Here is a 24,831-nt window from a genome sequence, read left to right as displayed (position 1 = left end):
AAAAATTGGTATAGCTTAAATCAGTTACAGAAATGGATTTGGGGATTAAAAAAAATACTTCAAGATTCACAAAGTGGTTAAATACATAGTCGATGTTGTATTGTAATTATTAATGGGTTAGGAACGTGAAAAGGTCTGTTTAGTTAATTTTAAGTCTTTGAAATGACCCTAAATGGTTTTCCTTAAAGCATATTTACCAATGTAGGAGTCAAGATGTTAATATAACATGTAAAACCGTCAATTAAATAAAATGTCAGCCATAAATCTAAAGCTGTGAATTGCAATTTGTGGGATCTGTAGCAATGTAGGGTGTACCGATAAGCTGACTCGCCTGTCTACGTAGGCAGCTGACTATGTACTGTAGGCAGCTCACCAGATATTGGGACAGACATAAACAGTGTCACCTTTCAGATACCTTTCAAATATTTTCAAACTCAAACTGTAATGGGAAAATCACAATCATATACAATACAATGTATAGTAGTTAATGGAGAACTAGTAGTACTAGAAGTCACATAACCAATGCACGCTCAGCATATTAACTTTACTTAGGTCCTCACAAAAGAGACAATTGCTATTCTCTATCTGTGGTTCATAGAAAGGTTAGTCAGGATGACTGTGATAGATAAGACACACAGAGACTTGGTCAGCATTCTGGTATAGTGAGAAGGTACCAAGGTACAAGACCTATGTATCCGTTTTATGACCCATGTGCTGTCACTGTGTGAGTGTAAGGTAAGGACAGAGATAGAGTTACTCTGTCCATTGCAGCCACCCAGACTGACGCTCTGTTTGCTGTTAGGTACTCATGCTTGCAAGTGTGAAACACAAATGACCATGAACGATTCTTCGTGGCCCCTGAGCCTAATTTAATAACTTCCACGACAGAAACATGCACGGAAACCAAAAAGGAGAAAGCACACAGAAAAGGAGTCAATCCATTTAACACCTTTTACTGCCCTCTCTTGGCTTCTGTGCACCCACCTCACTCTGCCACCTGCCTTTCACACAGGGTTTATAATGCTGTGATCTGTGAAACTGATTGTTTGGGGACAGAGGGCAAGCCACATAGACAATGTGAGGAAGGGGTGCAACAGAGGGACAGCTGGAGGGGGAAAAAAAACCCAGTGTAACCAGCACCAAAGCTTCATGTAGAATATCACTATTATTACAATCTTCTGCTGGCTTTCCAGATGTGACGGCTCTGCAGCAGTAATCCACACAACTGCTCATTATCAAGGATTGTTCACACAGAAACTCACTCTTGCGCCGTATGCGAGGTTCCGAGATCATTGTTTGCAAACTGATTAAATATAACAGTAACACAATTGTGTTGTCAAATTCTTTGCCCACATGTGGCAAACCAATTCGAGTGTTTAGCACCCTCAAGTGTGAAAAACAACCAAAAACAAACCATCTACTGCAACAAACATCCACCGACTTCAATCCACCGAATTGAACCCGCAAACGAATTCAAAATCCCTCACAATCTGAAAGCTTTACATTCCATTACAACTTAAATTTGTAATTATAAATAGGAACCATGACAAAGCAATACAAAATTACTTAAAACTGGCTGCAAAAACATGACAGCGTAGCACACTGGTCTATGTGTTGGCCCATCTGCATCAACCCCCCCTCAGCGTTCCCTGGATCAGCAGACAGATTGATCCGCCTGTTGACCATGCACCAACACCAGCATGCGCCTAACGTCTCGATGATTACTACCATCACAGTGTGCAAACTTGCCACACAAACAGCTGTGCCTGTAGCTAAGCTGGATGCCTCCCTGTCTGTCACCAGGCCACGGAACTGCTGCCCGTGCAAGGGAGGCCAATTGTGTCAATGGCCGACTACATGGTCCCTGAGGTGTTGTGGGACCAGCGCAAACTCGGCTGCTCTAATTACAGACAGAGGTTTCTTGGACCCACTAAGACAGGGTTCATAAATCACCTTTCACTTTGCCCCACTCTCACCTTGCACGGACACACACACACACACTCCAAATGTGTTGTGTCTGTACATTCATGTAATGGAACATTCAGAGTGGTAGTGACCATGTGCTCTTGAGCCTGGAAACATCTCTGATCTAACCTGTCAAGACAAATTAAATGGATGTCCACGTTTATCTTGATTTGATGCCTGCAGAGGATCCATTTGTGTTCCGTCCATGTCATGGAAAGAGAACCTGGACAACCTTTGTTGTTATTTTCTATCATGTGTCTACTAGAAATGCAGTGAGGCTAGGTGAAGGAAACATCCAGAATAATGAAATTTAAAGTTTTGTCTTGTCTTTCACGTGTGCAACAATCAAGATTATATATAGGTAAATGCAAAATATGAAAAGTTAAACACTGCATTAATTTCTTTGGTCGTGTAAGAGCAGGCGTGTCCAAATTCCACAGCTTCCTTCTTGAAATGTATTCTTTTTGGCCCGCCGGCACCAACCAAATCATACACGTTCAAAGTGCAATTCCTCTTTTCACATCAGGGTGGCAGCACCACTCTGTAGTCACGCTGTGACACCTTCCAGGTAATCTCTGCTATGGCGACGGTAGATAAAAAGAGGAAGGTTGATATCAAGGGCCGCCGCTTACAGGAGAGATGGAAATATTTATTTAATCTATATTTTTTCAGTGAAAACCGAAGCAAGTGTGTTGCAAAGAGACTGACCACTACCAGACAAAAGATGCTAATGCAAACGACCAGCTATCGGGGAGCAAACGTGCTGAAAAAGTGAAGCAACTCTAGCTGCTTTGGCCATACAATAGCGGTTCTTTAAGCAGGCCCGTGAGTTTAATGAAAATACCACTAAAGCATATGAAGTGGCCATGCCAAAAAAGAAGGAGTGGCGCAGCCGACACCAGCAGCTTTCTCTTCAGAGCTTTTACCAGCAGCTGGACAAAAGCAGTTTTCCAGAAATGCCAACAATTGCGAAGAAAATGCTGAGCTTGTTCGGCTTCACATATTTGTGTGAGCAGACATTCTCTGTTATGAACTTAAACAAGAACCACTCGAGGTCGAGACGAAGCGATATCCATCTACGTGACATTTAACGTGTCTCTACCACTGCTGTCAAACCAGACCTGGCCTGTGTACTGCAGTCTAGATCTCAGTATCACCCTTCACATTAATGTCAGTAAGTTACCTGTTTCTTGGTCATCTGAAATTCATAAATCCCAGTTTCTGAGTGTTTCATATTTATGTTAAGATTAGCTGTGTAAGCATTTACAAATGGCCACATCTGTCACTATTAACAATTAAATGGCAATGCCAATGCCAATGTCAATATTACTTCCTTAATGATGTGAAGGACAGGAGCAAGGTTGATATGTTTTTGCACTGAACATTTCATAACCCATAATAAGTTGTGTTTAAAATAAACCTGAGTTATTTATCAGATTCATGAAAGTTTTAGGTATCCCAGACTGCTTGTTCTTTATGTTATCTGACTCGTCAGATGTGAAAGAAAGGCAGAATTATTTTGTTGACACCTGTTCAAGCCTGAGTGGCTTACATTTGGTTAGATTGCCATTTGGAGAAATGACAATTGTTGTGTCATTGAAAATAAAATTGTTTCAGAACAGAGCATTTCTATGTATCGTTTATGATTCAAAAATGTCAGGAGGGACGATTGGCCCTCGGGCATTTGCAAATTTTAAAATACGACCCTCTTTTGGGTGCCCAAAAAAGTTTGGACACCCCTGTGTTAGAGTCTGCTCCACTCAATTCCAACAGGGAATCCCATCAGGTCTTTATGCGACTGCAGAAGACAATGTCTGCTCTACTTGCAGGTAATACAGAAAATGCAGGGCAACATGTTCACTACTTAACATAACTTAACATGAAATAATGACCAAACAGTCATTACATGGACACAAAAAAATGTTGTTTTTCAATTTTGTCCTGGTGACTTAGAGTGGGTGTGCAGTCAGACTTTATCTGGGGGTGGATTTAAAACCATGGTCACAATTTCTTCCTAGATCCAAGTAAATGCTGCTTCAGTGAGTGACAGGATGGAGTATGGAGTTTCACTGTCTATACACCAAAGCTATCTGAAGTGGTTCTTTCCATGAAGGAGCAGATCAAGTAAGAGGAGGGCCTACAACAACTAAGCGATATAATGACCTGAGTCTAAAGAACTTAAGACAAATAGAACTATGAGAGATGATGTTGAAATTCCATTGACACCGTCCTGTGCTTATTTCACTTTGTGCATGTTAATGTGATGCATTTTGTTCGTATGTTGAGGATATCCGTAGCAAGTCTGCGAGGTGAAAGGGGAAGTAGTAGCTCAGTCGGCGGAGCTTCCGCCTGGGAACCGGAGGCTCGCCGGTTCGAGTCCCTGCCGAGGTGCCCCTGAGCAAGGCACTGAACCCCCAACTGCTCCCCCCTCTGTGATGGGTGGTTAATGTAATGTAAGTCGCTTTGGATAACAGCGTCTGTTTAATGGTCGTAATGTAATGTAAAATACCGGACATCTCTACTGTTATAAAGCAGGAATGCTTTCGGAAAACAACAACACTATTTCAATCCTTGGATGATGAGTGAGAGGTGAACGTAATAATGTCTGTGTTGAGCTTACCTGTAATGTACATGTGTGACTGAAGCAGGCCTGTAGCCAAAGATCCATGTCTGGATATCCATGGGCCTCGCTTTGGGGTAAGCTATGGTCACGTCCACTACCCACTGCAGGCCTCTACTTTTATTACCTGTGATAGATGACAAAGTTTCAGAAAGTGAGTAACAAAGAGAATACAAAAATCCAAACAATCTACACATTTTTTTTTAAGTGGGTCATATCTCTATATATCATATCTCTGCTAAAAGGGTCAGAGGTCAATATTGATCTACAGCAGGGAGCTTCGGAACACTTTTTAAAACAGAGGTACAAGCTAAAAATCAAGATTAGTGTATCTCCAATCAGTCACTCAGTTTTGGGGAGGATTTTTTTATGGATTAATTGGGGAGCCACATGACGGAATTTAAGGACAGGATTTTAGTTGATATTAAACACATACGCTTTAGTTTCACGTTCACTCAACGTGTTCATCAAAGGCTTCCAAGCTTTGTCAATCGCAAGGAAAGTATTATATCCACCAGAGGGCAGTTTGAAATCTCAAAAGTCATCTGAAAAAGTCCCTAGTTGATTCAGGAAAAAAACTTGTATCTTCATCTTGTATCTAACTCAATAGTGTAAACAAATATGTAAACAGTTGAATAGTTGAGCATTTTACTTCTGTTGTTCATAAAACAATAGAGATGATAGGCTGCCAAACTAATTCTGTCAAGTCCTGGTTCTGGGCATCAGCTTCTGCTCTAAACTTTCACCTATTTTTTATCTTGGAGGTCCCTACCTTTACATACAATTAGTCTGATAATCTGTCTGCACTACGATTAAGGCGAAAACATGAGTAAGACATAAGCAGAATCAATAAGATTCAAAAAGGCTTATGTCCTGTCAGTTTTTGCATGTGAACACATAACAGTTCCATGTTCGTTATGCATTGCCAGCTTTGTACCCTGCTGCACACAACCACATGAATAACAGAAAAATATATTTGGAGCATTCGGGCTGACACCAAATTGACCTTGTGAGGTAAAGTTGTAAAGTTTAAAGGTGTTAACTTGACCTATCTGTAGTGGGAAGTACCTTTTTACTTCACTTAGTTAATTATTTGTATTCCCGCCATGCCATGAGAAAGTGGTCTATTAATTCTATTTTTTTGATTTGTCAAAATTTCAAGACAAAAACAAACAATGTAGCGAGTTGACAGAATTTCCTCTGTTCTTTGTAATCACTTACCACCCATACTGTAAAATAACCATACAGAAATAAAGTAATGTAAGGCCTTAATGTACGGCCTTCATTGCGGTCAATCATATACATACATATTTGTTTTGTAATCGTTTTGGTGCCTGAATATTCTATAGTCATCTGGAAAGACCAGCAAGTACTGTTTGGTTAGCGATTGGGAGCTCAATGAATTAGAATATTGTGGAAAAGTTAATTAATTTCAGTAATTCAATTGAAAAAGTTAAACTCTTATATATCATAGATTCATTACACACAAAGCAAAATATTTCAAGGCTGTATTTGTTTTCATTTCAATGATTATGGCTTACAGCTCATGAAAACCCCAAATTCAGTATCTCAGAAAATTTGAATATTGTGAAAAAGTTCAATATTGTAGACTCACGCTGTCACACTCTAATCAGCTAATTAAGTCTAATCACCTGCAACGGTTTCCTGAGCCTTTAATTTGTCTCTCAGTCTGGTTCAATAGGCTACACAATCATGGGGAAGACTACAATATTCTAATTTATTGATAATTATAAACCCAGCCTTGTAAACGCAAAAGTATATTAATGAAAGTGCCAACAGCCAGCAAGCACTTGACACACAAACACTTCACAATCACTCCAGCAACTCAGGTCATGTAACATTTTCTAATTAGCTTAGCGTAGCATGTGAACTGTTAACTTAGCCATTTTCTATCAGTTTCAATCATGGGACTCGTAAGTGAAGGTTTTTCATTCAAACAAGACATCTATACTCTGTATATTACATGTTATATGTAGACTTGATGACATAGGACAATGGATGACCAAAAATTTTCTACAGTTAAAAAATGACAAGATTGAGATCATTTTTGGAGGTGATGGAGGTCACAGACAGGTGATCAACTCTGAACTGAATCTCTGAAACCCAGTGAGCAGGATTCTGAACTGAACTTCACAGGCCACATTACAGGTATAATCAGGACAGCATTTTACCACCTAAAAAAACATTTCCAAAGTCAAATCTGTTATTCCTGTCAGATGCTGTAAAACTGGTTCATTCATTCATCTCCTCTAAGAAAGACTACTGCAATGCAAATTGCTTTTCTTTGGGATGGCTCTAGCTCATTCAAAAGACAGCAGCCAGCCACTGAGACAAGAGAAAGTGAACATATTACCCCCATACTTAGATCACTTCACTGGCTTCCAATAAAATACAGAATCAATTTCAAAACACTGCTAACTGTTTACAAATCACTCGATGGTTTAGCTCCTGAATACATCTCTGACCTGCTCACTGGAACACAAAATTGTCATTGCCTTTGTCTAGTTTGGCCAGCCAAAGAAAGGGGCAGTGTGCCAAGCCATCTACTACTGCTCGACATGGTGTGACAAACAATACTGAAAAATTAATGCCTGTGGTCATTTAATATGACATCAGAGGAGCGTCATCCTGTAAACACTTGGAGGGAAAGCAAATATCCTGGCATGTATCTGGCACTCCATCAGGCTACTCTGTGGGCCAAGCACAGTTCACATTTCACACCTGGCCTTCCTCTCGACTGCACTCCAGATAAGGACAGCTTTTACCTTTGGATCAAGAACTTCAGTCCCGATCAAAATGCGTCACAGCCATGAACTTTGAGTGTCAACTGTTTTATAGCACCAAGCCAGACTTTTCAGTCACAGCTGCACACAGATGATTTCTACAGGCAGTGTACTTGCTTTGTGTGTACGCTGAACAGTGTGTGTGAATGTGTGTATTTAGCCTGGGTGACAGTGCTCGGCTGATCCAAGTGAGCCATTTGACACGTGTGAGTCAGAAAGCCCAGTGCATCAACCAAGCTTCACCTTCTCCTGAGCTGCTGAGACCAGGAAATGACAGCACACTATCCTTTCCTAGCAGTGTGCTGCTTCCACAAAATAACATAATATTAAAAAGCAACAAAAGAAAGAATCAAGGTTTTCTACATGGTGACTAAAACTAACTTTTTCCTGAAAAGCAGGAACTGGCCAGTTTTAACATAATCTTGACAGACAAATCACCAAGAGAGCAATTGGAGACTCGGACTGAACTGTAACGGCATGCGATAATGGACTGTTATCACCTTGCTTTAATAAAAATGTCACCTTATATCTGGACATAATCCATCTAAACTTAGTTTCACCTCCATTGTTCCACACATGCACATAAAACTTACATAAAACAGAAATTCTAAATATGGTGTTATGGTGTGAAACCTATGAAAGAGCAATACTGACCACTGTTGGAGACATTTCATGTCATACCATGTGCTCTCCATTGCAACCTTCACTCATCATCTTGTATATTCCTATGTAAATGTATTAGCTTGTGTTACAAAGAATTGCAGTCTGGTTAGTGACAGTGTCAGTGTCGTAAGAGGATGGGGCACATTAGCTGATTTTCTCTCTCCATTTCTCACCTTACTCCCTACATCCCCTGATGTCTGATCACTGATTCCCTCAGCTGTTTTTCAGCTCCATGGCTGTTTCAGTGACAGACAGCCGCATCCCCAGAGGGACGCAGGGGTGCCTCACCACCATGACTCTGCGGCTCCCCCTCCCACACTGCCCCCTCCACCCGCCATCTCATCTTTCAGGGCATCCTATCTTCCTCCCCACTTGGCCTCCCCTCCTCCTCTCTGTCTGCCGTGTCCCTCTCTTCCTCCCTCATCCCTGTCCTGCATGCTACTCCTCAATGCATGACTTTATATGTTTTGCCCTGCATGCCTTTGTACCTCTGTATAATCCCACTGGAAGTTCCTATTGCACACCCAGTCATTCGTGGAGAGGGAATCTCTCATGGAATTGCTTCTCCCGAGGTCTCTTCCTTTTTTTCCCTTATCCATCTAGGTTTTTTCGGGAGTTTTTCCCTCGTCTTCCTTGAAAGCATAGGGCTAGTTGGGAATTGTCCTGATGTTGTGGGTCTGTAAAGCCCTTTGAGACATTGTATGTGATATTGGGCTGTACAAATAAACTTGACTTGACATACAAATAATTTAGTGCTTCTTGTATCCAAATTTTACAAGCGCTAATTAATTGACAGCTTTCATTTGACTTGACTTGCTAGGATAAACAGATCACATTTTGCTGCAAGTGCTGAGGCTGTAGGACACAGAGCTGTGTTTGCAGACTAAGGCTAAAGTCCCTCAGCCACATTTTCAATAATGCTGGCCCAAACACTATCCAAATTACCATTAGCACAGCACTCTTTTAAAATGGAATTTTAAGTACAGCTAGGAAAGTGCAGTGTTTCATCATGCAATGGGGGTTGCCTACATTCTTGTTTGGCTTTTGAAGTCGTGGGATTTCTTAAATTCTTTCAAATAAATTTAAACTCTAAAAACCTCTTAACTGCAGAGATGCTCCTGCTCCTCAGCTGTATTTAGGGCTGGTTTCTAGATTCTAAATAGTACTCTCCTGCAAAGTACTGCTGTGGTTTCAGGGACCTTGATGCAATTTCTGGCACCGCTGTGCATGTCACCCCTTTCCACTCCAGGTAGTCCTTTATCGCCAGCCACCTTTCATTTAAAACAGGACTCCCAGAGGACACTGAGAAAGACGCAATGATTTAATGATTTAATCAGGAACTACAATAAAATTTCTATTATTAGGGCAGACGAGCAGCAGAGTTCACAGTGAAACTGTGAAAACCTTTACTAGAATACAGCATTCTGAGATGCAGACAAACCTCAGCATCCTTAAACATCCTGCAAACTATAATGAAGTCATTTGTGTTTAGATAATCAAAGCACAGTATGAAATTATTTAAAATCACTAACTACATTTGAAATTAGTGCTTATCAATCTAAAATGCCGGTAGAGCTGATGAGACTTGCCTGTATATGTAGTAGAAAATAAATGAATTTTTAAGTAAATTACTTGACAACACAAACAGAAATAGGGCAAAGATTAGAGCAAACTGGACAATGGATACAACCAATATTCCTGTGAGAGGGTCCAGAAAGTCACAAGTAGGCTAGATAGAAAGAAAGATATGCGTGTGTGCGTGTGTTGAAGTTACCCATCTGGTTGGGGGTTCCAGCCTCGCAGCCCACGCTGCCATTCTCCTGCTGGCCTGACAGGGTTTTCAGGATGACATGTGTTGCCCCCAGTCGGGGCAACGTGACATGGGTCAGATGGGGCAGTGAGTGCTTCTTGGCAAACAGCTGGCTGGTTTCCCGCCGCTTCCGGAGGAAGCCACCCTCTGGAAACAACACTATCCACTTCCTGTCCCGACTGTGGTAGTATTTGTCTAGGTGATCCTTCAGGTAGACCAACTGTTTGTCTCTGTGAGCTTTACCCTGTGGGAGTAACAATGAAAGAAGAAAAGAAAAACAATGAAAACGTTAAAGGCATTCAAAGCAGATGCAGTTATCTCAAACAGCTGGTAGGTTTGTTTGATTACTCAAAGAAAAATTCTGCTTTTGGAGTAAAATACAAATAATAATATTTATTTGTATATGACCTTTTTATACAGAGATGCAGCCCAAAGTGCCTTACAAGACAGCAAGATATACTGCACCGGTTATCTCAATTATAAACATTATTCAGAGGAATAATATTGATAAATTTGATGCCTGCAACACGTTCCAAAAAAGCTGGGACAGGGGCAACAAAAGACTGAAAGTTGAGGAATGCTCAAAAAACACCTGTTTGGAACATTCCACAGGTGAACAGGTTAATTGGAAACAGGTGAGTGTCATCATTGGGTATAATAGGAGCGTCCCCGAAAGGCTCAGTCGTTCACAAGCAAGGGTGGGGTGAGGTTCACCACTTTGTGAACAACTGCGTGAGCAAATAGTCCAACAGTTTAAGAACAACGTTTCTCAATTTAGGGATTTCATCATCTACAGTCCATAATATCATGAAAAGATTCAAAGAATCTGGAGAAATCTCTGCCGGTAAGCGGCAAGGCCGACTACCAGCATAGAATGCCCGTGACCTTCGATCCCTCAGGCGGCACTGCATTAAAAACCGACATCATTCTATCAAAGATATTACCACGTGGGCTCAGGAACACTTCAGAAAACCATTGTCAGTTAACACAGCTCGTCGCTACATCTACAAGTGCAAGTTAAAACTCTACCATGCAAAGCGAAAGCCATATTTCAACAACACCCAGAAACGCTGCCTGCCAGAAATGGGCCCTGAGCTCATCTGAGATGGACTGACGCAAAGTGGAAAAGTGTGCTGTGGTCAGACGAGTCCACATTTCAAATTGTTTTTGGAAATCATGGACGTCGTGTCCTCCGGGCCAAAGAGGAAAAGGACCATCCGGATTGTTATCAGCGCAAAGTTCAAAAGCCAGCATCTGTGATGGTATGGGGGTGTGTTAGTGCCCATGGCATGGGTAACTTGCACATCTGTGAAGGCACCATTAATGCTGAAAGGTACATACAGGTTTTGGAGCAACATATGCTGCCATCCGGGCAACGTCTTTTTCAGGGACGTCCCTGCTTATTTCAGCAAGACAATGCCAAGCCACATTCTGCACGTGTTACAACAGCGTGGCTTCGTAGTGAAAGAGTGCGGGTACTAGACTGGCCTGCCTGCAGTCCAGACCTGTCTCCCAATGAAAATGTGTGGCGCATGATGAAGCGCAAAATACGATAACGGAGACCCCAGACTGTTGAGCAACTGAAGTTGTACATCAAGCAAGAATGGGAAAGAATTCCACCTATTAGTGTCCTCAGTTCCCAAACGCTTATTGAGTGTTGTTAAAAGGAAAGGTGATGTAACACTGTGGTAAACATGCCCCTGTCCCAGCTTTTTGGAACGTGTTGCAGGCATCAAATTCAAAAAGAGTGAATATTTGTAAAAAAACAATACAGTTTATAAGTTTGAACATTGAATATCTTATCTTTGAAGTGTATTCAACTGACTATAGGTTGAAAAGGATTTGCAAATCATTGTATTCTGTTTTTATCCAACTTCTTTGGAATTGGGGTTTGTTTGTGTATATATATATATATATATATATATTACATTACAGTCATTTAGCAGACGCTTTTACCCTAAGCGACTTCCAATGAGTGCGTTCAACATAGGTAGGCAAAAGAACTTCAGGTCACAAGAAATCGTAAGCACACACACACACACACACACACACACACACACACACACACACACACACACACACACACACACACACACACACACACACACACACACACACACACACACACACACACACACACACACACACACACACACACACACACACACACACACACACACACACACACACACACACACACACACACACACACACACACACACACACACACACACACACACACACACACACACACAGACAGAACACATAATTAACAGCAGTAAGAGAGAAGTAGTAAGAGAGAAGTAGTTAATTTGCTCAGATTGGTATCTTTTGTCATATACAAACAACAGAATCACAGCAAACAAAACTAGGTTGGTTGCAGTAACATTATGGAGCACAGATAATGTAATGACTGAAACGGATGCATTGCACACTGGCCTCGACAACATTAGCAGTGACAGCCCGAGGAGGAGCCGGAGAGCTGTGGATTGATTTTAGGCCTGGTTATAAAAGCTGGCCAATATCTGTGTGAGGTGTGTGCGTTCCTGTGTGCGTCTAGTAAGACTCAGGGTTCTTACATATTTGCCATTTTTAAAATTCCATTCCTTTATTGACTCAAATTTCTCTGTGAAAATGTAGCATAAAATTTTACATTTTTATGACGCAAATAAGATAATTTTGAAATCTAAATGTTGGTGGTGAATGATCATTATGCAAACTGGACACTACACTTATAAATAATGTCTTAGAAAGACCAAACAAAAATAAGTTAATTTTTTTAACAGAATGAACAGTTGAAAACATGGATGAGTAGCTGCAACACTAAACAAAGGCTTCCGGCCCGACATGGAGACATATTTATCTAAAACCCACAGCGTGGCATCACCAGGGTGATGATACGCTGTGGGAGTGGCCACAACTCTTCAATTTTGTAGGCCATTTCCTGTGAATGTTGATGTTTAAGAGCACAGTTCAGGTAATTTCAATTAAGTGCAGCTAATAAGGATCTGCTGTTGTGCGGTATAAAGACACCACCACAAACGCGAGTGGCAGGAGAGCACACAAGCATTTCCTCTCAGGCTGTCGGCTTGGTTGAGGAAATATTGGTTATAAATACTGATCCAGACAGATCCACAGACAACTCAATAACCTAACACTTCCTGGATTAATGAAATACTTATCTGGGAGCCCCACTATTAGTAGATCAATATGTAATATGCTGTATGTACGTTCCACATATTTGTAATAATGTTGAAATATTTGCCCCATACAAAGAAATTCTTGTGTCCCCAACCAGCTCACATCAGTTAACACATCAAAAACTTCAGAATTCAGCACTTCAAACACTATAGTACTTTCATTCTTTCTTTCCTTCTTCCATACTTATCCAGACCAGGCAATCATCATAACCAAATGACACACAATTATAGCTGAAGTCTCATCTTAAAATTTGTGATTAACGTTTTTGTCTTCATCCCTCACAATCAGCTTCTTGACACCCTTCTCTCTGAACTAGATTCTTTGCTGATGTTGTATTTAAGTATCACATGTACCTCACTTTGGATAAAAGCGTCTGCCAAATGCAAACAGCGTGTGAACTCATTAATACTGAACTTTCAGATGTTTTCAAGTACAGAGCCACTCACAGACATAAGTCACACTGACTAGTTGAGGATTCTCTCTATGTGGAATTCCATGACCGGGAGGGTGTATTACAGGATACAAAAATACAATGTTTTTACAGGTTTATGTTTCAAGTATGAAAACGTTGCTATACTAAAAAAATAATTCAGTCATTTCAGTCAAAGCCTGCTCATATCCGTCAGCGAGAGTAGACAGCAGACGCTTGGGAAGCTGAGACAGTTGCTTGGCCGTGCGGGTGTCTGTGTGTGGGTATTTTGGGAAAGAATGTATGGAGAGGAATACCAGAGGTGATCACAGAGTCACACTAGTCTGCTCTGTGCGCACTGCAGCGTGTCTGGCCCTCAGCAGGCTCACAGTGGGTCACCCTGGGTTCAGTGTCACAAATTTTCCTGATGTCACATTATATGGCAGAACATTTGAATGACCTACAAATGTAATTCTTTTCACCATGTCTGCAGCTCAGAAAAGGTTATGTAGGAATGAGTAAAGCTCTGTACTAAAAGAAACTGGAAAGAAATTGGTATGAGGTATCTTCCAACCCAAATTAAGTTTCCCATGGATTAAGAAAAATTTATGTAAATGAGATCATCAAGCAGTCCCTACACAAGATAGAGACAAGTTAAGTAATGATGATAAACAGCGTGTGTTTGCACTGCAGAAGCTTTTCATACAAGCCGGTCCATGCCAGGAATGCCTCATTGCGATTCTTTAAATGATCTTTATTCATATATTTGAAATAATAAAACTTTCTGAGCAGGGATAGATGACATAGACCATTTGGTTCACATGAGCCGGTGCACCAAACTTTGATTCCATTGAGTGAATCTGTTTGAGTCACCACTGCACCCTGTCGGTAATTAACTTCTGAAACTGGATAATATTCCAGGAATTCCCTGAGCATCACAAGAGCCCCGCAGGCCTCATGTGTAGGCCTGTCAGAGTGAGCTGCTGCTCCAGCTTCTCCCACAGCAAAGGGTCAGACAGAGCCAGCAGGCCTGAGCAGACCTTCCACGTTACAGTCCACTGCCGGTATCCTTCTCAGAGCAAAGCTGCTGTCCAAGGGAAACAGCATGCTGGGAAAACGGGGCATTACAGGCCTGGACTTTGCAAGAATTGAGACTTTAAGGGTTTATTTGCTTACAATGAACATTGGTGATTGCACTGGCCTTGGGCAACTCATGCCACCTTGAGGGAATCTGTCCTTTAAAATGTATAACTCTCAACAGAATACCTGATGAGTAAGCAGAAATGAACAAAAATTATGAAGACTTTCAAGCAATGTAGAGCAATTTCCCTAATTGCACAGCACAAGCCCATTCCATGATCTGGATAGAAACACAAGTACGTGGTGAAATGTAAACACCAAATCTCAGACTATACATCTATCCTTATATTTGAAAAGTTGGGTTAGCCAAACACAAAGCTAAGTGTGCAAATACCTCAAGTATGGATAGCATGCTCAGCTGCTCCTGAGAAATCTTATTCTCAAAATCCCTGGACCTTTTGGACCTTGTTACTTATCTGTTTCAGGAGAGCTTCTCAGTTCACAGTTCCCTGTAGCAGGGAACATTCTCATGACTTTGATTGGCCTTGAGGCATTGCAGTAGCCAGTGGTAAACCAGTACTAACATCCAATCATACAGCTGTAGGAATAATGTTCCTGATCTGGGGGATGAATACTGTGCTGACAGTGTGCAATGAGGCCATAGGCGGTGACAGTAGCTCAACCTATGGCAGAGCCACATGTGACACCTTAAGTCAAGTCAATTATATTTGTATAGCTCAATATCACATACAATGTCTCAAAGGGATTTACAGGCCCACCACATCAGGAAAATCCCCAACCCTGCCAAAAGCGCAAAAACTCCAGAGAAAACCTTAACGTATGAGGAAAAGAGGAAGAAAACTAGGAGAAGAAACCGCGGGGGAGGCAATTCCAAGAGAGATTCTCTCTCCACAGATGTCTGGGTGTACAATAGGAACTTCCAGTGGGATTATACAGAGGTTAAAAAAAAAAAAAAAGGCAAGCAAGGCAGTACACACACACAAAGTCATGCATTAGGAAATAACATGCGAGACAAAGACGAGGGAGAGAGAGCCTATGCTGAGTTTTCTTAGCTAGTAACATTCAACACTACTGCTGTCCAATCAAAAGCAGGGCTGTATGTGACACTAAATTATGTTATTACTAACCTGTACCTGGATAAATAAATACAGTTCAACTTTTTCAATTCATTAAGTGCCAAATCAAACAAAGGCTAGCCTTATCATAATAAAGGGATAAATATTAGGAGCATAGAAAAAGCACTGTAGCTGCTGAGGTATTGTAAAGTGTAAATTCAATTGAGTCTTTGTCGGTCCCATTTAGAGATGGTGTTGGTGTGGTTTCTTACCTGTCTGATGAAGAAGTCACCATGCATCAAGGACACTAGGCCAAAGTTTGTGTATTTGAACACATGGTCCATTAACCACATCATTTTCCGTACCACCTGATAAGGAAATGACAAAATATACAACTTTTTAAAAACTTGCTCAATTGCTCAAAGTAAAACAATAACACAAAAACTGACTGCCGTGTTGACACCCTGCCACCAAACTGACACCACCCGCTTGGAACTTCAACCCTCACGACAGCTCCCGCAACTGGCTGCTTTGGCTGACTCTCCCTTCTGGTTCTTAATGTCTGAGCGCTAAGATGATAAACTGAGCCACACATGCAGTTGCTGAGCTAGATTGTCTCATCGTGTTTTGAAGAGCAGAAGACAAAATACCAATTACCCCCATTAAGACTTGTGGACACATTCCATTTAAATTCTATGAATTATAGGCAATAATTTAATCTTACATATTATATATTATATCCACATTTATTATAAGTTCAATAATATAATTTATTTTACCCAATCTATAGGTAGCAGTAGCATAGCATTCCTGTACTCTTAACACCTGTTGTGCAGAAATGTTTATATATATTTTAGTATGGTATATATCTATATCTATATTGTTCATTATTTTTGAACACATTTGAATACAGTACATAATAATATCTACATTATTCATTATTTGTTTGCTTTTTCTGCTTTAAATAACTATACGGTGAGCCAATTGCAACGTAATCTTTTGCAGATGTACACCATATGTATAGGTTGAATGACAATCAAGTTCCAGTCTAAAAAAGGCACTCGCTTGTTCATATGCCACAAGTTGGGTCAGGCCTCCAGGTACATAATTTCGGCCTTAACAAGAACCGCTTTTGTTGCAAAGCAGAGGTGTATTACCTCACGGAAAGGGTGTAATCAAGTAAACCTTGCAAGACAGCTGTTGCAACAGAGCCAAAGGGTGTGTGTGTGTGTGTGTGCTAAAGTTTGTTGACACGGTCCTGTTTCAAACGAATGCATAACAGCCACAGCTTGGATCTGTTGTCAGATCAAACTTTGCTGAGTAAACACTTGTTGAATACCACAACACTGCGTCTCTACAGAAGGGTGACACAGTAAAGACGTCTGAGAGATAAACAGAAGGTAATTGTGAGAAATCTAAGAAAGCCCCAAGCACGAAAAAAAAAGCTTATCATTATGTTAAATACTGGAATGCAGTAGAGAGCTCAGCTGATTGATTCTGTTAGTGGGCTTCAAAGTGCTTCACAGTTCTCTGTTCAACATAAGGGACAATGACAGCAAACATGGCTACAGTGCCGGCAAATTGATCTGTGCCCTGTTGCAGACGTGACATTGGCTAGCCCATGTAAATAGTAGATCTATCTACGCAAGGTGAAAATGCTGCTTTCATGTTCATTAGACAAGCACAAAAGAGTGCAGATGTGTGCCGGTCACTTGAGCCATGTGCATGCAGCTGTGTTGCTTAAAGTCTCATTTTATCTATGCAACCATCAACTAAAACAATTGGTTTTCTTTGACAAATACATCTGAAAGACTACACACATCCTTACACCCTGGCATGGAGGCTTGGGTTTAGAGCTTAGTATAAGTACACAAAAACCCCTTCTGTTGATTGTGATATAGCAGTTAAGAGCTGACAGAGTCAGACAGTAGCCTGTTCAGTGAAACACAGGCAGAGCCAAACGCCCCACAGGCACAAACACGGCTTTACTGACAATGATGTGACCCTGCAGAACCTGATCACTGTTACATTCTACAAGGGATCGAAGAAAATACAGTTCCCTCTTCTTACCGTGCCCTTGTCTTGCAGGCACATCATGAGGGTACACACATCTCCAGTGGCTTGGTGGTTGACGATGACCATGGCTTCCTCTTCAGAGATGGGCTTCACGTCGTCACCCCATTCTGTTACTGCGAATCAAAATGGTCAGACACAAGATAGTTTAAAATATTAAGTACAACAGAGGTGTACTTCACACAGCAACACAGTCCAATCCTTAAGTAGAGCATGTGGAAAACCTGGGTACAAATATTTTACATTGGAAAAAAACTGCTTAAAATAATTGGAAGAGCTGCTTAATGCATCTCTAAAAAAGGTCCAAAGCAACTCCCTTCTGTTTAAGGTGAAGTTGAAGTTTAAGAGCGTTTTGGTAAAGCTTTATATATATAATATATATCTATATTGGCACACTATGAATGTGAACTTCCCGTAACATATCAGATTTGTGCCACATGTGGTCAAAGCCCATTAGAGAGAGAGACTAATCTTCACACTACTTACTAAAATAAAACTGTCTCATGTGTCAGGGCCCGGACCAATATCAGATCATTTAAGCATCCCCTCTCTGTTACAGGAGACAGGCTGCTTAGCACCATGTACAGGTTAAAATAGGAGGGTTGGCAAATCGACTTGCAGCCCTATAAGCCAGATCATCGCTCCTTGCCATGAAATAAAAGCACAAAATATGGACGCAAACTAGGCTAATAAAATGGCAGTTTGAAAGAAAGTAACAGGAACAACATATCAGATATGTGGATTTGAATGCGAAAGGAGAAGTGAGAAAACGGTATAACAATGACTTCATCTACTGAGCAAAGGAAACCGGTAGAGAGGCATATTAGGACATAAACTGAGCTCCTGAACGTTATGACACTTGCTGTGTTACTCCACCCATCTGATACTAAAATTAAAACAAACACCAGTAATTAGTTTCAAGTCTGTGGCTAATACAAAGTAAATAGCTCCAGTAAACAAAAGTATATATTATATATATATATATATATATATATATATATATATATATATATATATATTATATATTACGAGCATTTGGCAGACGCTTTTATCCAAAGCTACTTACATTACATTACCACCCTACGCAGAGGGGGGAGCAATTGAGGGTTCGGTGCCTTGCTCAGGGGCACCTTGGCAGGGACTCGAACCGACGACCCTCCAGTTCCCAAGCGGAAGCTCTACCCACTGAGCTACTGCCTCCCCAGTATTTCATTTCATAATAAAGGAAAACGTCCCTCTACACAATGTAACTACAACATACTTGTATTATTTTAATGACTATATACTGAATGTAAAAAGATGCTATTACATTGCAAACATCAAGTTATGCAACTGTTCTTTCATTATCGGCTGCAACAGCATTGTGTACTGTGTGTACAGCCTGTATGGAAATGTAGTCACTTTAAGAGCATGAATCATTCTGTACATTTACATGCAATCAAAACTCAATTTAAGGTATGCACTGGGCCTGCATCCTTCTGTCCTGAGCTGGATTTCGAAAGTTGTATACCGTGGTGACAGAACATGCGTCAGACCAGAGCCTTAACTGAAAAACAGAAGCACTGAATGATGAGTGTGACCATATTTCACTATGAGAAACAAGGAACATGTCGGCACACATTATTAACAAGCTTGTTTGTTAAGCAGAAGGTTACATTCTACATCTTAGTAGGATAACAGATTATGCTTATTTGCATCACAATGATGTAAAAAAAAGTGCCTCTCTCTTTGGCAAAACCACATGAGGCCTCCATGCGACGCTGATAACACAACCAGGCGATTCTGTTACGCTACAGGTACTCTGCATGCAAGCACACAGCAGCTTCAACTACCTAGTAAGACAGAATTGTGTAACAGATGACTAATTTCCTGTTTCTTAGCCTTTATTATAATCCCCAAATGCGTGGCAGTTTGTCTTAGAATGACAGACACTTAAGTGAAGAGAAACAAAGGAGAATGCCCACGACACCACAAAGGTGATGAACAGCTTCAGTGCTAGGCCCCAAACAAGTGCCAATTATTATGAAATAACCAGCAAAGTGATCTACTCTACATCCCTCCACTCTACCACAGCTGTTATCAATATCAATCTGGAAAGGAGTTCTGGCCACTTATAAATGCACTATTCCACTTTCTGTACCCTCCTCGTTGGTTACTTGGTTACCAACAACCACCATTTCCTAATCCAGATTTCACTGTGATGGTCAGCGTCTTGTCCCACCTTTAGTGGTCAACCAGAGGACACTTAGAGAGCAATTGTGTCAATTTAAGATAAACCTTTAACATCATTGTCTTGATACCAAATGTGTCAAACTGAATTATCATAAATGGCCTACGACAGGACATCCACATCTCCTGTGACCTTGTGGCTGCTCACAGATCAGCCGGGCTAACGGGTGTGTAACTGCTCATAACTGTCATGTAATTGATTATACATTATCACTGAAAACCCTTTACAAAAATGAAGATTATTTACCTTCACTTGTCTGCTTATGATGCTTATGAGTATGATTACTCAGGGTGATATTGTGTGTATTGTGTGGAAAACCCAATAATGGTTTGGAGAGAGAATGGACAGTGTCTGCAGCCACTGCAGCAGCTTTCTAGTAGCCTTTCACTTTCTCTACCCTGATTTACATGCTTTGGCCTCCATTCAGAGCTTCCAGGTTACTTCATTAACCATTCACTTGTATGCTATTGTTGAAAGGAAACACATAGGAGGTGCAACAAAAGGAAAGAAGCAGACACATGTTGAGAGGCGTCGGCTGTTGCCCTCCTGCAGAACACAAAAGTCTTTTTTGCTTTTCAATGCAATTGAACAACTCTGCAAATGAACAGAGAGCCCAGGACATCTGTGAGGGTGTGGCCTAAGCTGAGACGCAATCATTGACTGGGAGTCCCCACTGAGGGTGTGTGTAATGTGAATGCGTGCATCAGGCAGGCCACAGAGTGCAGAGCACCTAAGGGCTTCCCGTCAGCGGAGGAGGGTATGTTGAGATTGCTGAGGCAGTTAAAGGGGGGGGGGGGGGGGGGGGGGGGGGGGGGGGTGATCGTCGGTTCAGAATTTGTTCTTCAGGTCGGTTCAGGTCGGTTCCCCACCCCTGATCTAAGCACACATATCAAAATGTTAACGTCAGAAAATGTGATTCCACCATTCACATATGAATAATCAAAACACAACGATACACACAAAAGCTGACGAGCAGGCTTCAATAATCCTTCGCCTCCACATTAAAATATCATGCAGTCATTGCACACTTTTACAGATGCGTCAGGAAGCAAAGCCTCCTAGAATTAGTTCCATTTCATTTGTCGTACATGTTGCAGTCCAACACCGAAACGTAATCCTTGTTTGTGTGTGTTCGCTGTTTCAAGTCGACACCTTGTGAACACAGATACCGGATATGGGGATGGAGACTTGTAAGAGTGTAAATGTAGCCAGGGTGTCATAGCCTGAGCCCAGCGTGGCCTGTAGTCACAGGGATCGTGTGCGTGTGTGTGGAGTAGTCAGGCGTACCGTCAAACTATCAAAGTTACAGGGGGGATGCGCGCTTGGAATTTTGCGGAGCGATCGGTCGGTCGGTCGCGGTCCGAAATTTGCGATCTGCAGGTCTGTCTCGCGGGCCGGATAACCGGATCGCCTCGCGGGCTAATTAAGTGAAGTTGGATAATTTCCCACGGCACACCTGACGATCTCTCACGGCCCCCTGGTTGAAAGACACTGCTCTAGACAACATCAATCCTCACAAGCATGGGAATCGAGAGCATCCTTGAAGACAAATGACACACATCTGTCACACTTGGAAGAGGGTTATACGCCCTAAAGGCAATGTCATTTCATTAGTAGCATACCATGTTGCTCACCCATATCCCCATTGTTGCAGGAGAGCGGCATTCACGAAACAGAGATGGGTCATCTGTCAGATAGAATACATTAGGGAAATTGTCTTTGAGAGGTGACACAGTAAGTGCAGCGTGATAACGGTCACGCTGCAGGCAGAATGTCTAATACAGTATCAGTGATCGGCTAAGCGGTGCAGCGCTGATCTGGCTGCCCCTCTGTGTCTCTCTCTTGGGGAGGATACATCTTAAGCATTACACTATCTTCTCAGAGTCCATGTCCACTGTGAGCGGAACGCATGGAGGCTCTGAGGTAAACCAGAGCAGAAAATGATTTGAATTGCCAAACATTCAAGAAATACCAAGGATACACCAATGCTGCACAATTGCTATAGTTACTTTAATAACCTTAATCAACCTAAATCACCTTCACAGACTACAAAAGAGTTCACAATTGTCATCCTCATTGCCCAGTGTTGTCCAATGTCTCGCATACACGCCACACTGTCTGCGGGAATCCAAATGCCTGGCCCATTACGAGTCTGAGGTGAGAGGGCAAAAGCAGCCGCCGTAAACTGTCTGTAGAAAATTAACAAATTGCATGTGGAGCCAATAAAAACAGTCGCAGTGGACATCACACAGGGCTGATGTGTACCTTCACTGTATTTGGTTTTTTTCCACAGAAATACCATGACATTCTTACATTTTGGTGCCAATACTCCAAATATGCATGAATCTGTATCCAATAACAAACCATACATGTTGAAAATCTTCCCATTTCAATTAAGCAAGTTTTGTTAGCAATGACATATCCCACAAGTCCCATGAGCCAATGGAAGAAGTTTAACTAGCCCAAAAAACAACCTAAACATAGTGTGAGTTAGAGGTGGGGACTTTTGTTTGGGTGTCAGATTGGCATTACATCAGTAAGATAAGTTTATTATCCCGAGGGAAAGTATTGTGCAACAGTTACAGTAGTGGAGAATGAAAGAAAAGAATCACCTCTAGTGCAAAAAAAAAAAGAAAATGTGCAAGAATGCATGCTAGATAAAAGTAGTAAGACAAAATGACATCACTTTGTTAATTTCCCTCCACAAGCTTACTAATGCTGCAGCTGAGTCAGCCTCACTCCACTGCATGCTTTCAACCTTAAATCAATTGATTGGCTCTCGTCCTCACATGACTTTAGACTTTGTTGGTATTGACTGACAGCTTCTGCTTTAGGTGAGCAAACACATTTTGTTGTGTTAGCACCAGTTGCTGGCCTGCTGCTTTCCTCAGGGCTAGTTTTGTTCCTCCGCCTTGTGCATGCTATGAAAATGAATCAACACCTCACTATTACATACAGTACCGCCCTAGTGTGAGTGTTGAATTCAAAGTGAGCTGATCCACAGACAGAACACTCAGCCCATCTGCATTGGGTCATTGTTAGACATTTACATGTACACCGCAATGGCCGTTATGATCAGGATATTTAAATATCTCATTTTCATATTTGAGCATACCCTGGTTCCAGAAACAATTTCCTTTTGGATTGATCAACCTGATTAGGCTGGCTGTTTTGTCTTGTCAAATTGGAGCACAGTGTTGTAGATACAGTGTATCTTATAGAAGCTTATGGAAAAGAGGCATTTTCCATGTGAAGCAGTTGTAATTCACAGTATCATAGACGGTGAAAATGAAATGAAAATGTGCAAGTGGGTAGAAGTGAAAGATTGACAACAGATCAAAGTGCAGACAGGCCGAGTATCACTTGGCACTCTCCTATTCCTTTATCAGTGATAAGATGGAGAAACTTAATCCACAACATGGTGTCCAAATGCAACCCTGTTAAGGGGACAATAAAATGGGTTCATCCAAAAGCCAAGAGACAAGAGATGTTCATCTTCATCGTATAAAGCCCGCCACAGATATTTATCAGTATCATTATCAATACCTGTATGTTCATTTACAATACAAGTTACTATATGCTGAGCTGAACTTTAATATAGGCCGTTAGTATTTCCTTGGTTTATGGGCCTAATAGTGCTTTACTCCACTTCCACGTAGAATCAACATGAGCAATACACTTTGTTTGCAACTGTGATAGGCTCCATGTTCTTAAGGACAACCAAATGCATTAACACTGACTGTTGGGTGTCACTTTGTTTCGGTTTGTGTTCCCAAGAAAAAAATGTTCTCCCCATAAACATGACCGCCATGGAATTCATTTGCTACACGTTAACTCAGATTCAGCGCTTTCCTATGAGTCTTGTGCTGAGGAGCTGTGCGTGTGTGGTGATGAATATGACATCATCACCTGTCAAAACTATCAGGACTTACCGCAGGCTATCTAACCATAAATGCAACCTTGACCTAACAGTTCCAAATGGTTTTAAAGAGTTTTAAAAGTTTTTAATGGATTTGGAAGAAATAACTCTCTGAAATTCATAATCTTGATTAATGTATCATAAACTTGACAAGATTATTGCTGAGCTGTGGCTCTTTCTGTGCAGTTACAGGCCAAAGAAGCCTTTACAGCTAGACAAACATTTGGGGAACTAAATGTTTGTTATTTGCCGTAGCCTCAATAACAACACACATTATGCGTGATTGATGAATGTTAAAAAGGTGTCCGTTTTGCTTAATTTCCAGATTGAGTCAAGCAGCAAGTAGCAACACATGATGGTCATGGGAAGAGGTTGATGGTCCTCTGCTAAGGAAAGCAGTATAGCTGCCAGCAGTGAGCCCATATTAGCTTTGCTACGATTGGCCTGGGAGTCAATAAAACTAAGAATGCTCAGATGTTTGGCCTATGTGTAAATGAACAGTTAATCCTCATGACATATGCATGTTTCATCACTGGGCAGTCACGCGACCGCACTCAGAGAGCTATGCTCAATTACAGTTTACATGAAGCTCTTTTGATTTTTTTTTTTTTACAGGGTAATATAGTTGGAAACCTGAAACTTGAGGTTGATGCCAAATGAAATGCATCCATTAAGACACATCCCTACGTCCTGAGCCAACCTGAAAACTTCTTTTTCACCCCAGTGAAAGGTTTACATAAGCATTTAGCATGTGAAGGTTTGTACCTCCAGGCTTTACTACCGCTAAGGTGAGCTAGAATCTGGCCAACACCCAAAGTTTACAGTTAGTGGGTGTTGCCAGTTCAGGCTGCACACGTTTCAGGCCGGGACGTTAAAGTGAGAGCACATAAACGCCTTGTTGGAATTCAGTTTGTATACGGAGCTGCAGCAAAAGAGTCGATGTGGATGAATCCGTTTGTCTTACATTTAAGCATTAGACAC

The 24,831-nt window shown here is 41.4% G+C and overlaps 1 protein-coding gene across 1 annotated transcript in view; it reads right to left on the bottom strand.

Moving 5' to 3' along the window:
- Positions 1-24,831, bottom strand: part of lpgat1 (lysophosphatidylglycerol acyltransferase 1) — a 43,097-nt gene that overhangs the window by 12,735 nt on the left and 5,531 nt on the right. Inside the window, exons 3-6 of the mRNA XM_076168043.1 lie at positions 17,699-17,817; positions 15,901-15,996; positions 9,827-10,106; positions 4,586-4,712 (exon numbers count right to left, since the gene is read on the bottom strand). Of these exons, the coding sequence (XP_076024158.1) occupies positions 4,586-4,712; positions 9,827-10,106; positions 15,901-15,996; positions 17,699-17,817 (622 nt within the window). The remainder of the gene's footprint in view (positions 1-4,585; positions 4,713-9,826; positions 10,107-15,900; positions 15,997-17,698; positions 17,818-24,831) is intronic.

The sequence above is a fragment of the Genypterus blacodes genome, unplaced genomic scaffold (assembly GCF_046128005.1).
Source record: "Genypterus blacodes isolate CSIRO-AG114 ecotype Tasmania unplaced genomic scaffold, CSIRO-AGI_Gbla_v1 ptg000185l_1, whole genome shotgun sequence".
Taxonomy (NCBI): domain Eukaryota; kingdom Metazoa; phylum Chordata; class Actinopteri; order Ophidiiformes; family Ophidiidae; genus Genypterus; species Genypterus blacodes.
This window is presented reverse-complemented; position numbering and strand designations above follow the sequence as displayed.